The 15,420-nt window shown below is 45.5% G+C and overlaps 1 protein-coding gene across 7 annotated transcripts in view; it reads left to right on the top strand.

Annotated features, from left to right (window-relative positions):
- EEF1D (eukaryotic translation elongation factor 1 delta) overlaps nt 1-15,420 on the top strand; it is a 69,377-nt gene that overhangs the window by 49,084 nt on the left and 4,873 nt on the right. For 4 of the 7 annotated variants that reach the window (XM_082257706.1, XM_082257709.1, XM_082257705.1 and 1 more), the window contains 3 exons: nt 1,620-1,691; nt 9,226-9,319; nt 12,497-12,606. In XM_082257706.1, the coding sequence (XP_082113832.1) occupies nt 1,620-1,691; nt 9,226-9,319; nt 12,497-12,606 (276 nt within the window). The remainder of the gene's footprint in view (nt 1-1,619; nt 1,692-9,225; nt 9,320-12,496; nt 12,607-15,420) is intronic. The other 3 variants (XM_082257708.1, XM_082257710.1, XM_082257707.1) reach the window with 1 other exon arrangement.

The raw sequence follows: 15,420 nt of genomic DNA, 5'->3' as shown, positions 1-15,420 counted from the left end.
CGTGTCGCCTCAGTGTGAACCGGCTCTAAATCACTTTCTTCTTCTGCCCAGGACTGTCCCACAATGCATTGCTCCTCACACATTCACAAGTTCTCAGGCACTCACTGACATGTATGGACGGTGTGATGAGCTGTATGAATTCTGTATGCAGGCCAGCTAATCGACTGACCAAGTAATCAATAATGAAATTGGTAGACTATTATTGATTTAGAATGGGGTAATGTCGATTTTTAGTGGTTTCAGCCCTAGTGTGAGTCACACCCAGGTACATGTGAGATGAATGGGGTATGTAGTAAGTGGCTTGAGTCCTTTTTTTTTTAAATTTTATATTTCAATGCCTGTGTGAGAGAGCCAGTCAGGTTAAAGGGAACGAAGTGTGTGCAGTCCTGTTTTATCAGAATATTGTTTGCTACTAACAGCTTATAACTGTTATATGTATACAATGCCAATGTTTCAGTACATTATCTGCTGTGCAAACTGATTGTGTTATTAATGCATGCAGTGTAGTGCTGGCTGCTGATCTGTGTCAGGGAATAGAAGTAGCCATGGGAGCAAAGGACTGCACTGAGGGGGGGTATGGGCGCAAAGGACTGCACTGAGGGGGGGTATGGGCGCAAAGGACTGCACTGAGGGGGGGGTATGGGCGCAAAGGACTGCACTGAGGGAGGGTATGGGCGCAAAGGACTGCACTGAGGGGGGGTATGGGCGCAAAGGACTGCACTGAGGGAGGGTATGGGCGCAAAGGACTGCACTGAGGGGGGGTATGGGCGCAAAGGACTGCACTGAGGGGGGGGGGGGGGTATGGGCGCAAAGGACTGCACTGAGGGGGGGGGGGTATGGGCGCAAAGGACTGCACTGAGGGGGGGGGTATGGGCGCAAAGGACTGCACTGAGGGGGGGGTATGGGCGCAAAGGACTGCACTGATGGGGGGGGGGGGGGTATGGGCGCAAAGGACTGCACTGATGGGGGGGGTATGGGCGCAAAGGACTGCACCGAGGGGGGGGGTATGGGAGCAGAGGACTGCACCGAGGGGGGGGGGGGGTATGGGCGCAGAGGACTGCACCGAGGGGGGGGGGGTATGGGCGCAGAGGACTGCACCGAGGGGGGGGGGTATGGGCGCAGAGGACTGCACCGGGGGGGGGGGGGGGTATGGGCGCAAAGGACTGCACCAAGGGGGGGGGTATGGGCGCAAAGGACTGCACCGAGGGGGGGGGGTATGGGCGCAAAGGACTGCACTGAGGGGAGTTTTGGGTTTTGCAAGCAATCTACAGATGGCTGTAACATGTAGCAAATAGTCGGCAATCCTCCTACAATTCTGACAGGAGTACTGTGGGAAATTGTTACCCTTTTATTCAGTATAACTGAATAAATTAGTAAAGACCACAGTTGGTGTCAAGCCTTGTATATAGTGATTACTTGGATGTGGTTGCTTTGTATAGACAGCACTTTTTTTTTTTTATTTGAATAACACCGGAGTATCCCTGATTATGGCTGTCCTGTGTGTATCTAAACCTTTCCATTAACCCAGCCATCCTGCATGAAGCCTTGCACATTCTTCATCCTTGCATGTGTCCCAGCTGTCCTTTCATTAAACAAATACACATTTCTCCCCCTTCTAGCTCAGGACAGTGCTGCATAGTCCTAAGGAAGGCCAGACTGCCCCTCCCCAGAGACAATCAGGGTCCTGTACTGTAAGTGAATTACTGATCACTGTCAGATAGCAGATGTTCTCTTAGGCCGGCCATACACTGAGCAAACTTCTTTCCTGCAACCGCGGGTTGCAGGAAAGAAATTTTCTTAATTTCCCTCCAACACAGACATTGCTGATGGGAATCCCTCCTGCTGGGCCATCGTCTTCTCCCAGCAGGGGGGTGGAGGAAGGTGGTGGAAGCTGTCCCCACCAGGAGAAGACAATGATTGGTAGCTGCTATACCAGTCGCTAGCTGTTAATCGTAGGTAAAACCCTGCATGCTGGTTGTACCCAAGTTGATGATCAGCTTGCCCATACACGGTTCAAATCTCGGCTGGTTCAGCATGATCTGGCTGAGATCCGAACCATGTATGGCCCGCCCTACCCTTGGGGTCAGACTGGAACTTGTATGATGGTAACCATTTTTCTTCTGGCACCAGCTACGGTTTGCTGCAACTGGTTGATTAAAATCCTAGAAGTTGTTTTTTTATCTTTTTTTGTTTTTTTATATATATTTTTTCCATTCTTCACCTCTTATTGCTCCAGGCCATTAAACCTGAGCCCAGGGTATTCAGCCACTTGATGCTGGATTACTAGGGGTTAAGCTCAATGCATGCCCCCCCCCCCCCCACACCCCAACTCATTCCTACCTATTAACCACTTAAGCCCCGGAAGATTTTACCCCCCTTCCTGACCTGGGCCTATTTTGCGATTCGGCACTGCGTGACTTTAACGAGACAATTGCGCGGTCGTGCGACGTTGTACCTAAACAAATTTGAATTTTTTTTCCCACAAACAGAGCTTTCTTTTGGTGGTATTTGATCACCTGTGCGATTTTTACTTTTTGCGCTATAAACAAAAAAACAGCGTCAATTTTGCAAAAATAACAATATTTTTCACTTTTTTTTTTATATGAAATTCCTCAAAAAAATGTAAAAATCAAAGTTTTTTTTAATTTTTTCTGCTACATATGTTTGGTAAAAAAAAATCGCAAAAAGCGTATTTTGATTGGTTTGCGCAAAAGTTATTGCGTTTACTAACAAAGGGAAAGATTTTTGTCATTTTTGTTGTTTTTTTTTTTTTTAACGCGTAATGGTGGCGATCTGCGATTTTTGTTTGCTGGACTGCGACATTGCGGCGGACAGATCGGACCCTTGACTGACATTTTTTACACTTTTGGGGTTACCAGTGACATTACTGCAGTAATCAGTGCTATACATATGCACTGTTACTGTCAAATTACACTGGCAGTGAAGGGGTTAACTTTTTTGAGAGGGGAGGGGTTATGTGTGTCCCTAGGGGCGTGATCCTAACTGTGATTGGCTGTGGCTTGAGGTGTAGGAACAGTGATCAACGGTCCTACATAGTAGAACCGTATGATCACTATTCCTACACGGGATGACAGGCGGCTTGTTTACACTAGCTGCCTGCCTTTTTCCCTCTCCACCGACGGTCGCCGAGTGACCGGTGGACATCGGGTCCGCCGGTCACACGGGGGGGGGGTCCGTGACCGCGCCTCTGGCGGCGCTTGCTTGCTCCCCAGAGCCTCACAGGCGAGTACCCATACATCACTTTGCCTGTGAGGGGCTGACCCCCTCAGTATATGTACTTGCGCAGCGGTCGGCAAGTGGTTAACAGTGTACTTTGTGACCTCATTCACAAAATACAAAGGTTTCTGTGACTGAGCAGAGGGAAGGTGTGGCTGGCGATGCTGTGTGCCTTTCTCCTGTCAGAGCTCCAGGAGTGTAGTGATGGCTTTGCTCCCAGAGCTCCATAAAACTGTAAGATGTTGAGATGCACCGAAATTTCGGCTGCCAAAAATGGGTGTTATCGGCATTTTGCTGGTAAGATAAAAATGTGCTGAAAATGCACGCGATTTGAGTGGTTTTACCACAAATTTGCGGCAATTTTATTGCGAGTTTACCACGATTTTACTGTGCTTATGTTTTTGATGAGGTTTTTCTGAAAAACAAAACCATAACGGGTGTGTTATTGATGCCTTCTTGCTGCGTTTTTTCAATGCATTTCAAAAGAGAGGTTTTGTTTTTTTTTTTTTTTGTGCAGTCTTTTTAACCACTTGCCTTCTGTGCACTTAAACGCCCTTCCCATCCAGACCAATTTTCAGCTTTCAGCGCTGTCACACTTTGAATGACAATTGCGCGGTCATGCTACACTGTACCCATATGAAATTTTTATCATTTTTTTCACACAAATAGAGCTTTCTTTTGGTGGTATTTAATCACCTCTGGGTTTTTTATTTTTTACAAGAAAAAAGACAAAAAATTTTGAAGAAAAAAAAAAGTTTTTCTTATTTTCTGCGAGTAAATTTTGAAAATAAATGTTTCTCCTTTACTGATGGGCGCTGATAGGCTGCACTGATGGGCGCTGATAGGCTGCACTGATGGGCAGCACCATCAGTGCCCACACTCAGTGCCCATAGTGCTGCCAGTCAGTGCTCATCAGTGCTTAGATGAGCAGGCACTGATGGGCACTGACTAGCAGCACTATGGGCACTGATTGTGGGCATTGATGGGGGGCACTGATGGCGGGCACTGTGGGCACTGATGGGGGGGCACTGTGTGTGTGTTTTTACCTCTAGTAATCAGGGCACTGGTGATCGGTGCCCTGATTACATTCTCCTGTGTCCCCGACGCTGTGAGGCTCCCCCCTCCTTCCTCACACTGCAGGCTCCGTGTGAGGAAGGAGCGCCGGCGATGAGAGATGATCTCATATGTTTACATATGAGATCATCGCTCATTGGACGGCCCGATCACGTGGTGAATGGCCGCTGTGATTGGCCATTCACCACGATCACACAGATTTCACCCGCAGCGCGCGCGCGGGAGCGCGCGGGGGGCGTGTCACTGGGAGGCCGTTTAAAAACGGCCTCCCGAAAATTCGAGTCCGCGCTACAGCCGTATATAGGCTGTAGCGCGGATGGGGGAAGGTTAAGGCTGGGTTCACACTTGTGCGATGCAGGAACCAGTGTGATTCCTGTGCGGGTTCCAGCATCGTGCCTGAATCGCCGGCAGTTCACACTGACGTCTGCGAACTGCTGCGGGTGTCAGTGTAATGTAGGGATGCACCGAAATGAAAATGCAGGATGCCTTTGGCCGAAAACCGAAACCGAAAATGACTTTTTCCCCCAAAAATTTTAACAGATAGAAGAGGGGCATACACCAGAAACAGGTAGCGACGTACACCTGTCGCTGCCACCCTGTCACAGTATATGTATTGTGACGGGTTGGCAAGAGGTTAATTTAATTACCAATGGTATTAGTATTATGCAGCATGAGGGGTTAATGTATTGTCACTGCTGGTCACTGATGCATTAGTGACCGACCAGTGGCAGTTAATTAACCCCTTTGTGCTGCATTAGTGCAACCAGTATCAGTGTTAATTACCACTGGTTGCACTAATGCAGCACAAAGGGGTTAATTAACTGCCACTGGTTGGTCACTAATGCAGTAGTGACAATACATTAACCCCTCATGCTGCATAATACTAATTCCATATGTAAGCTGCCTCAGCTTCCCCCCCAAACCCCCCACTGCCTCAGCGTCCCTCCGCATCCCAAGGATGAAATCTCCTTACTCTCACTCTGCACCTTTTTTTTTTTTCTTCAGCATAATGATCAAACAAATAAAAAAAAGCAGTCAATGTATGGGTTGCATAAGTGCTCAATGGAATTTGGAAGAACAGGGGGGGGGGGGGCAGATAGGGGAGACAAGGGAGGGAGATGGGGACAGTTATGTGTAAATGCAGTGCTCACTCATTCAAGGTCCGAGGGTGAGGCAGAGGCTGGATGGCTCAGGTATCATTCAGGAGGCTTGGAATGTGTAGCTGCTTGCTGTTCATATTTCCCGCCCACATCCCTCTCTCTGTCCTGCACATACGCCGAGATAGGAGAGTGGGCGGCCCCGGGCAGACACAGAAAACCTGGGGTGGGAGGGGGAGGAGGATGAGCTGCATGCCTTTCTCCTCTCCTGTCCGTGTCTGGGAGGGGTGAGTACTGCTCGCTGCTGGGCTGTGTGATAGACGAGGTGTCACAGACGCTCTGCTCTGCTGCAGCCACAGCCCCTAATTGAAAAGACCTATCCTACAGACGGGAGAATCAGGGACTTTTCAAACCTGCGCTGCGCCCTCCTCCTTCCTCACGGCGGCCATTCATTTCGGCACTTTTAACCGGTGGCCGAAATTTCGGTGCATCCCTAGTGTAATGTTAATGACAACCCCAGATCGATTTGCAGATTGCAGTGCAAACTGTGTAATAGTGCAGGAATCAGATCACATAGATGTGAACACCCAATGCGATCAGATTCCAGTGCGGACCAAAAAAGGGTCCTGCACCATTTTGGTGCGAATGTGATTTCAGCCATACAGTTTGCATCGCACAGACATCGCATGTGATCTGCACCAGCATCACGGTGCAAATTGCATGCAATGTCTGTGTTTGCACCAGTGTGAACCCAGCCTAACTGACCAAAAATGCAGGAAGCGGGATTTTTAACACCACAGAAACGCAATGGACCGGTGTGATGACCTTCATAGAATTTAAAGGGATACATTTTTCTTGCGCCAAAGGTGCCGACAATAAATTGAAGTTAATTTACCACTTCTGGCCCGGAAGGATCAAGCTGTTTTTTGGTTTACGGCACTGCATTACTTTAACTGACAACTGGGCGGACGTGCTACACTGTACCCAAATATTTATGTCCCCCCCCCCCCCCACACACACAAATGGAGCTTTCCTTTGGTGGTATTTGATCACCTCTACAGTTTTATTTTTTGCGCTATAAACCAGAGCAACAATTTTGAGATAAAATTTTTTTTTGCTTTCTGCTATAAGACACAGCCAGCCAATTAAAAAAAGTCAATTAAAAAAAAAAAGGCCTACGTCGGCATTCAGTCACATTGTATTCAGTCACAGCGGGAGTCGGGCCAGGGGAGTAGCAGCGGTGATCACCACCGCTCTACCCCGATCGTCGGGGAATCGAGTCTGGAGATCCGCTCGCTTGTGTAAACAAAGCGGGCGGATCTCCTAAGTGACAGGCAGGGTCAGATTGCAGGGTTCAGCATAGCTCAACCTGCGATCTGTCCCTGTGTCACTCAGTCACCTCCCCCCACACACGTCAGTAAGCACCAGGCATACATTAACCCCTCCCTCTCCAGTAAAATTAACCCCTTCCCTACCAGTGTCATTTTTACAGTAACAGTGCATATTTATATGTCACTGGTAACCCCAAAAGTGTCAAATGTCAGTCAAGGGTCTGATCTGTCCACCGCAATGTCGCAGTCCCGCAAAAAAAATCGCAGATCGCCGCCATTACTCGTTAAAAAAAAAAAAAAAAAAAAAACACCAAAAACGACAAATCTTTCCCTTAGTAAACGCAATAACTTTTGTGCAAACCAATCAAAATACGCTTATTGCGATTTTTGGTAAAAAAAAAAATATGTAGCAGAAAACAAATTGGCCTAAAATGATAAAAAATGTTGATTTTTTTTTTTACATTTTTTGGGGGGAATTTCATATAAAAAAATTTGAAAAAATATTGTTATTTTTTTTCAAAATTGGCGCTTTTTTTTGTTTATAGCGCAAAAAGTAAAAATCGCACATGTGATCAAATGCCACCAAAAGAAAGCTCTGTTTGTGGGGAAAAAAAGGACGTAAATTTTGTTTGTGTACGGCGTTGCATGACCGCGCTATTGTCAGTTAAAGTCGCACAGTGCCGAATCCCAAAAAGTGGCCTGGATGTAAGACAGCAAAATCCTCCGGTGGTTAAATGCCACCAAAAGAAAGCTCTATTTGTGTGGGGAAAAAAAATGAAACCCCCCCCCCCCCCCCCAACTCCACTGCTCAAGCAGGAGCAGAATGTGGTAGCATGAAGTTCTTACTGCTGAACTATCCCAAGAGATGTTGGGAGGGTAACGTGGGATTTAGCTGACGAGGCACCACCTCAAAAATGACCAATGGGTGGACTGCCACTTTTTTGCTGGGAAAACTTATCAAAGTGTTTGTTTTTATTGAATTTGAACTAGCGGTGATATTGATGGGAGAGTTTTAATCAAAGCTTTAACCGGTTGCCGACCGCCGCACGACTATATACTGCGGCGGTCAGCCCCGGCCAGGCAGAGTGACGTATCGATACGTCACTCGCCTGTCACTGACTTGCGAGCCTATTGCTGGCGGGCGCGCGCCCGCCGCGGCTCGTTCAGACAAGTCAGTGCGTGTGACCGGCGGACTCAATGTCCGCCAGTCACACTACCATCGCTCCTGTGAAGGGAGAAAGACAGAGCAGCTTGTGTAAACAAGCCGCCTGTCAGTTCTCCCTGTGTAAAAGTGAAGATCTGTCCGTTCTACTATGTAGAACGGTTGATCTTTGCTTTTACACCAATAGGAATGTCCCTGCACAGTTAGAATCACGCCCCTAGGACACACTTAACCCCTCCCTGTCCAATAAAGTTAACCCCTTCCCTGCCAGTGTCATTTTTGCAGTAACAGTGCATATGTATAGCACTGATTACTGCAGTAATGTCACTGGTACCCCCAAAAGTGTCAAAAATGTCAGTCAAGGGTCCGATTTGTCCGCCACAATGTCGCAGTACCAAAAAAAAATCGCAGATCGCCGCCATTACGCGTTAAAAAAAAAAACACCAAAAATGACAATCTTTCCCTTTGTTAGTAAACGCAATAACTTTTGCGCAACGCTTTTTGCGATTTTTTTTTTTTTTTTTTTTTTTTTTTTTTTTTTTTTTTTTTTACCAAACATATGTAGCATAAAACAAATTGGCCGAAAAATGTTAAATTTTGATTTTTACATTTTTTTTGGGGAATTTCATATAAAAAAAATGTGAAAAATATTATTTTTGCAAAATTGACGCTCTTTTTTTTGTTTATAGCGCGTGATCAAAAAATCGCACAGGTGATCAAATACCACCAAAAGAAAGCTGTTTGTGGGAAAAAAAGGACGTCAAATTCGTTTAGGTACAGCGTCGCACGACCGCGCAATTGTCCGTTAAAGTCACGCAGTAAAAAATCGCAAAAAAAACCCTGGTCCTTTAGCAGCCAAATCCTCCGGGGCTTAAGTGGTTAATGTAATAAAAAAAAAAAAAACACAATCTTAGCCGTTCTTTGGATGGAATTCTTAAACCCCAGATCTCCAAGAATTTGCCGTTATTGGCTCCTTTTACTGATGCTTGTTAAATTTTTGTATTTGAGGATGCAGAGGGTTCCTGGCATGTTATCTGCACTGTTCTATCTCCCTGGGTGGTGGTGGTGTCATTCTGGGGCTTTGCTCTGCCTTAGGCTGCGATTTCCAGCTGACTTGATTCCCTCCACTCAGCAGATCGCTTTGTGCTGTTTTATCCCCGGCTCTTATTGTTTGCAGCTTGGGTACGGGAATGGCTGGCACTCGTTAGAGATGATCTTTCCTCCCTTAGCCATAGTCATTGTGTGAGAGGCAGGATGCTGTGTATTGTGTAGTAAAGTTTCTTTTTTGCTACTTTTTAAAATGTTGTGTTAACTTTTTTTCCAGAGCACAGCCGCAGCCCCCAACAGCAATGGAGACAGCAGTGACCTCCAGGCCCGGGTCGCCAATCTAGAACACGAGAACCAGCATTTACATAAAGGTGCCTCGCTGTGTGTTTTATTGGTAACTGGCCAGGAAGAGGAAACCATGGTCCTTTATAATCTGCAGATACAAATATGATTGGCTTAAAGTCAAACTGCAATGAGAATGCATGGTTTTTGTGTTTGGTTGGGTGGGGAAGGGAGAGAACCTACTACACGAAGGGGAAGGTGCGGGAGTGCTGATCTAAAAGGTTGCGGACGCCTGCTATAATTTATTCCAGGGCAGCTTTCTAATCGATAAGCTCAGACTGGGTTCTGGGGGTAAACTTCTCAATGTTATAGTAGCAAACAAAGCACCAGGCAGTTGACAGTCCAAAGGCTTATTGGTCTCTTTGGAAAGTAAAAGCCAGTGCATTTTAGGGGTTTCACAGGCTCAGGGCTCTTGCACCCATCCTGCATTCTTGTCAAACTCAAGTGGATACAAGTGAATGGATATGCACGGATTTAATTTGCTCACATCGTTGCCGACCCGCCGCAGGACATACACTATATTACCAAAAGTATTGAGACACCTGAACTTTTTTTTGTTTTGTTTTTTTTATATAATATTTTATTGAAGGTCGATAAACAATAAATCGAAACAGGGATGGAAATTAATAACCAGATCCGAACAATGAGAAATTATGAACCCTAGAATGACTGCGAGAGGCTGTCATCGACACTCCATTGCACATTTTACACCTTACAATGATCCCAACTGGGAGAATAATCGAGCACCGAACAAATTAGCCGGATGGAGAGTAATGTGGGAGAGGGTGGGAGGAGGGGGGGGGGGAAGATAATGAAGAGGAGGGAAGAAAGAATACAATAAAGGAGGTAGAAGGGGGGGGGGGGGGGGGGTTGCAGAGCGACAAAGTATCACAGTAGCGGATGTGTCAGGGTAGGTTAGGCGTAGAGAACAGAACATGGAGACCCAGTATGAAAAACCATAAAGATTAACACAATGACACTTATTGAAGTACTGCTCAGTTGTCTATATGCAGGACTCCGACGCTCCATACCTCATGGAATGCTAAAGGGAGGCAATGTCAGTGAGGGGGGTGAAGCGGGAGAGCCCGTAGGGACACCTGAACTATAATGGCATCCCATTATCCCCCCCTCTACCAAATGATTTAGACCAGTGCACAAAGTAAGTCCATAAAGACATGGATGAGCAATTTTGCGATGGAGGAACTTGTCTGGCCTGGACAGAGTCCTGACCTTAACCCGATAGAGCAGTGTTTCTCAACTCTGGTCCTCGGGGCACACTAACAGGCCAGGTTTGCAAGAAAACTGAAATATATCACAGGTGATATCATTTGCTGCTCAGTGATTGCAGTATTCTAGTCTGCATCTCCCCAAGGTAATACTTAAAATCTGGCTTGTTAGTGTACCCTGAGGACCGGAGTTGAGAAACGCTGCAATAGAACACCTTTGGGATGAATTTAGGGTGGAGACTGAGAGCCAGGCCTTCTCATCCAACATCAGTGCCTGACTTCACAAATGCGATTCTGAAAGAATGGTCAAACATTCCCATAGACAAACTCCTAAACCTTGTGGACAGCCTTCCCAGAAGAGTTGAAGCTGTTATAGCTGCAAAGGGTGGGCCAACTCAATATTGAACCCTACAGACTAAGACTGGGATGCCATTAAAGTTCATGTGTGGGTAAAGGCAGGCGTCCCAATACTTTTGGTAATATAGTGTATATTATGGCAGGGCAGCTCATACAGGCACTGTATCATACCTGTATGTCACGGCTTACTTCTGGGCTCTGGATGTGTGCCGGCTCTGCTGTGACTGAACACAGTGGGACTTGGTCAGCACGTTCCAGCCAATGATTTGTGGCTGGGACCTGCTGATTGACCAATAAGTCCAGAACTCTGACAATCAACATAGAGCTCTATACAGAAAGAACAATCTTTTTTTTTTTTTTTTTTTGTTTATCCCTGCAAGGCCGGTATAAGAAACAAGACATTTGGTAAAAAGCAGCACCCATTACAGTTAGGCACACATTTAACACCTTCCCAGCCAGTGTCATTAATACAGTGTAAGTGTATAGTATTCCTACTGATCACTGTATTAATGACACTGGTGATGTCAGTGCCAGTCAATTTCCCCCGTGTTAGGGGCTTATTTAATAAAGCTAGAGAGGGCAAAATTTGTCACAATTCTGCAGAGAAACCAATCAGCTTTTAACCTCCAGCTTGCTTTATTAATACAGAACATGCCCATACTGTCTATTACATGAAGTGACGTACAGGTACATCGCTTAGCGTAATAGAGCCGACCTGCCTCAGTAAAACTACGGCGGCTGGTAGGCAAGTAGTTAAAGCAGTCCTATATGAACAAGTGGATATTTGGGTCTTTTTAGCATGTGGAACAGAGGTGGTGTGTACACCACCAGCATTCCCAGTACAGGGATTCATGGGTCACATGCCACAGTGGATGGTATGTCCCAGTTGCCTGCGGCCACATTCAGGGATTTTCTGATAGAAAGGCTTGGTACATTAAAGGGTAACTCCACTTTCGTGGGAGAAAAAAAAGGTAAAGAGAGAATATAGCGTATACAATTGCGACACAAGTCAAATTTGTATTTGAATAAATGTTATTAAAATATACCTTTTTTTTTTTTTAACTTTTCAATCTACAGCCGCTGTAATTTTCTGAAAATGCAATATGGCTAAATAGTTGTTCCGTACACAGAATGTATACTGAACACACCCCCAGACACCTCCTTTTCCTGCTTATGTTATTGGCTTACTGATTGTCTCAGAAGTCTGCCTAAGATAAGAGTCAGATTTCAGGCGTCCCCTGGAACAAAAAATGTATTGGTGAGACTCCCAATTGGATTCAGGCCCAGCAGATATCCTCATTAGTGCTTTGCAGCTGCACAGCTGGTTGATAATTATGAAACCACTCCCATTAGACCCACTCAGCAGAGGAACACAGGGATGTCTTTGGAATAACAAAAGGTAGGAATCTGCAACAAAGTTTATCCTTACAATGTACAGAGATCACCCAGAGGGGAATGTTTGTTTTTTTTCTCATCACAAGGAGTTAAACTTTAAGCATACATCAAAGACCAAATCCTGTTAGGAATAACAAAGTGAAAGGTCAATCTTCTGGGATCCTGTGTCTGTGGAATGGTATTGCTTTTGTAGAGGAAAATCTATACTGACATCTGTGTCCTCTGCAGTGGTGAAGGATCTGCAGCTCGCCATCTCCAAGCTGGAAGGCCGGATTGGTGTTCTGGAGAAAAATGCTACCTCAGAAAAAGTGGAACTAAAACCTCCATCTGTGTGTAAGGTACGGTCCTTGGCTGGGGTCTGTGATTTTGTATAGATATGTAACATGCGGTGGACGAGTTGGATCTCCAATCACAGTTCGAAATGGTGGCTAGGCAGGGCAATGTCTTCATAATGGGGAACTTTTAACTGTCGAGATATTGACTGGGCAGAGGAAACAGCTTGTTAAAAGTTAAAGGCCTGTAATTTCTTAAATGTCTTACAGGGCCACTTTATTGGTGGATTCCCCGACTAGAAAGGTCTAGCAATGCATTCTATTACAAATTACTTGGATCTGGTCACAGATGTGGAAATACAGGGCAACTTGGAAACTAGTGATTACATTCAGCATGAATCATAAGGCACAAGGGTAGTATAAGAACACTAAAGAGCCAGCTTTTTCCAAACCGTGCTCCATGCTACACAATATTAAATGTGACCAATTCCTAGAAACATTGAACACTGAGGGAAAAATGGGAGTGCTTTAGGAACATAATAAAGGTATCACCCAGTGCATTCCAATGGGCAATAAATATAAAATTAAGGTTAAACCTGGGTGGTTAAATAACATAAAAGTTCTATTAAAAAAAAAAAAGGCCTTTAAAAAATATAAAGCATTGTATAGGTCATTGTCAGCATTCCAGCACCACAAGGAATGCAATAAGTGTTTGTCTCTTAGTCAGATTTAGCCACCCTGATTGCATTCATAGCGGAGAAGAGTAAAAAAAAAAAAAATCCCATGAAATTTTTTTTTATGTATTAACAGTAAGAAAGCGAGGTCAAAGCACATTGGCTCCATAAAGGTTGATGAAGGAAGTTGGTTACAAATAAGGAGAACAATGTACTAAATGCTTTCTTTTCCTCCGTTTTTGCTCAGGAAAAGGAGGGGTATAACAAACCCAATTGTATTGGTAATACGCCTCAGGATGTACTGTTGTGGCTAACGGAAAACGGAATCCAGAAAAGGCTTGAAAAGCTTTAACAAAAATCACCAGGACCAGATGGCTTACACCCAAGTGTCCTCGAGTTATAGCTAGACCCTTACTCCTAACCTTTATGTACCGCATACTGACTGGAACGGTACCAGCTAATTGGCAAAAAGCCCCATGTGATACCTATATTAAAAAAAAAAAAAAGTCCGAGATATATTTCTGGATACTACAGGCCTGTCAGTCTAACATCGATAGTATGTAAACTATTTGAGGGGATAAGGGACTATATCCAAGAATTGCTGACAACAGTAATTCGTATGGGTTTACAAAAGGTAATTTTTACCAAATTTTAAACCTACTATGAGGAAGTGAGCTGCCATCTAGATAAAGGAAGGCCTGTGGATGTGGTGTATCTGGATTTTGCAAAAGCATTCGATACAATCCCCTATAGACGCTTAAAGCTCCACCTGAGTTCCACACATTTTTGTGTTAAGTCAGCAGCTACAGCAAGTGTAGCTGCTCACCTTTATTAAACACACACCTGTCCCACGATCCAGCGATGCGGTTGGCGGGAGCCTTGGTTTTCTCCCTCGTCTCCCCGCGGCACCGGCATTACTAGTGCACTGCGCATGTGAGAATCGCGCTGCATGTCCTGAGTGGACGGCAATCTTCTGGGACCTGTGAAGTGTCCCAGAAGATTACAGGGAGGGGGAGAGGAGATCTTCCGCTCAAGCCGCCTTGGCGGCCTGAGTGGAAGTGGGAGGAGGTACCTGTAAAATCCAGATCCCCCCCACAAAAAAAACATGACTCGCCAAATGGGGCATGTCAGGGGGCCTTAAAGCACAATTTACACTTTTGGGTGAAACTCCGCTTTAATCTACAAACTGAGGTTTGTAGGCATGGACCACAGGGTTTGTTCTTGGATAGAAAACTGGTTACAGGGGCAAGTCTACAGAGTGGTGATGCATAACGAATACACAGACTGGTCTGGAGTGGTAGGTGGGATACCCCAAGGCTCTGTCCTGGGACCAATTGTTTAGTTTTTTTATTTAAATGATAGAGCTTTTTATATCCACCTCTCTGTGTTTGCTGATACAAAGCTAAGCAGGACAATAATGTTAAACATTTACAAGATGGCCTCCATAAATTAATGGGGTGGGCAGCTACATGACAAATAAGGTTTAAAGTTGAAAAATATGAATGCGACGTAATGAGGTTTCGTTATGTTGGGGACTATGGATCGACTGATAGTTTTTTCAGGCTGATACAGATTTTCCAGCCACCCTTCAGGCCAATAGCCGAAATTAGGTGCCAATATATTCCGTACGTTTTTAAAGTTGTACGCTTTTTTTTTTTTCCTCACTTTTATTGCGGTCACAAGGAATGTAAACATCCCTTGTGACCTTAGCAGGCAGTGACAAGAAGACCCCAAACCCCTCCTGCGCTCTTTTTAAAAATCTGGCGCCTTTAAGGCTCCAGTATCCGAAAGCAATGCCATGACATTGCTTCCGGGTTGCTACATCGGAGAACCGATCGGAGCCGATTCCGGCTTTGTTTGGGTCTTCGGTCAACCACGAACGTGGCGGCTGATCACCTAGGCCTCCCGGTGGGACGGGCGGGGAGACCCGGGCAAAGTGGCAGAAGGGAACGCCCCTCACTGCTTATAATAACAGCCGAGCAGCTAATTAGCCGCATGGGTTTGGTATTACAAGAAATCTGACCGTCGGCTCTAAAAAAAAAACAGTACCCGGGTGATGCCTCTACCTGCAGGCATCACTCCAGTACAACCCTTTTTAAGCAATATCGGCAAGTTTGTGACCGATACTTTAAAAAAAAAAAAAAAAAAAAAAAAGTGAGTATTGGCCCCTGATGATCGGTTGATCCCTAGTAGGGATGGCAAGCAA

Source organism: Pelophylax lessonae, assembly GCF_965119305.1.
Source record: "Pelophylax lessonae genome assembly, chromosome: 5".
Taxonomy (NCBI): Eukaryota; Metazoa; Chordata; class Amphibia; order Anura; family Ranidae; genus Pelophylax; species Pelophylax lessonae.
The sequence above is the reverse complement of the archived record's forward strand: the minus strand, read 5'-3'. Positions and strand labels throughout refer to the sequence as shown.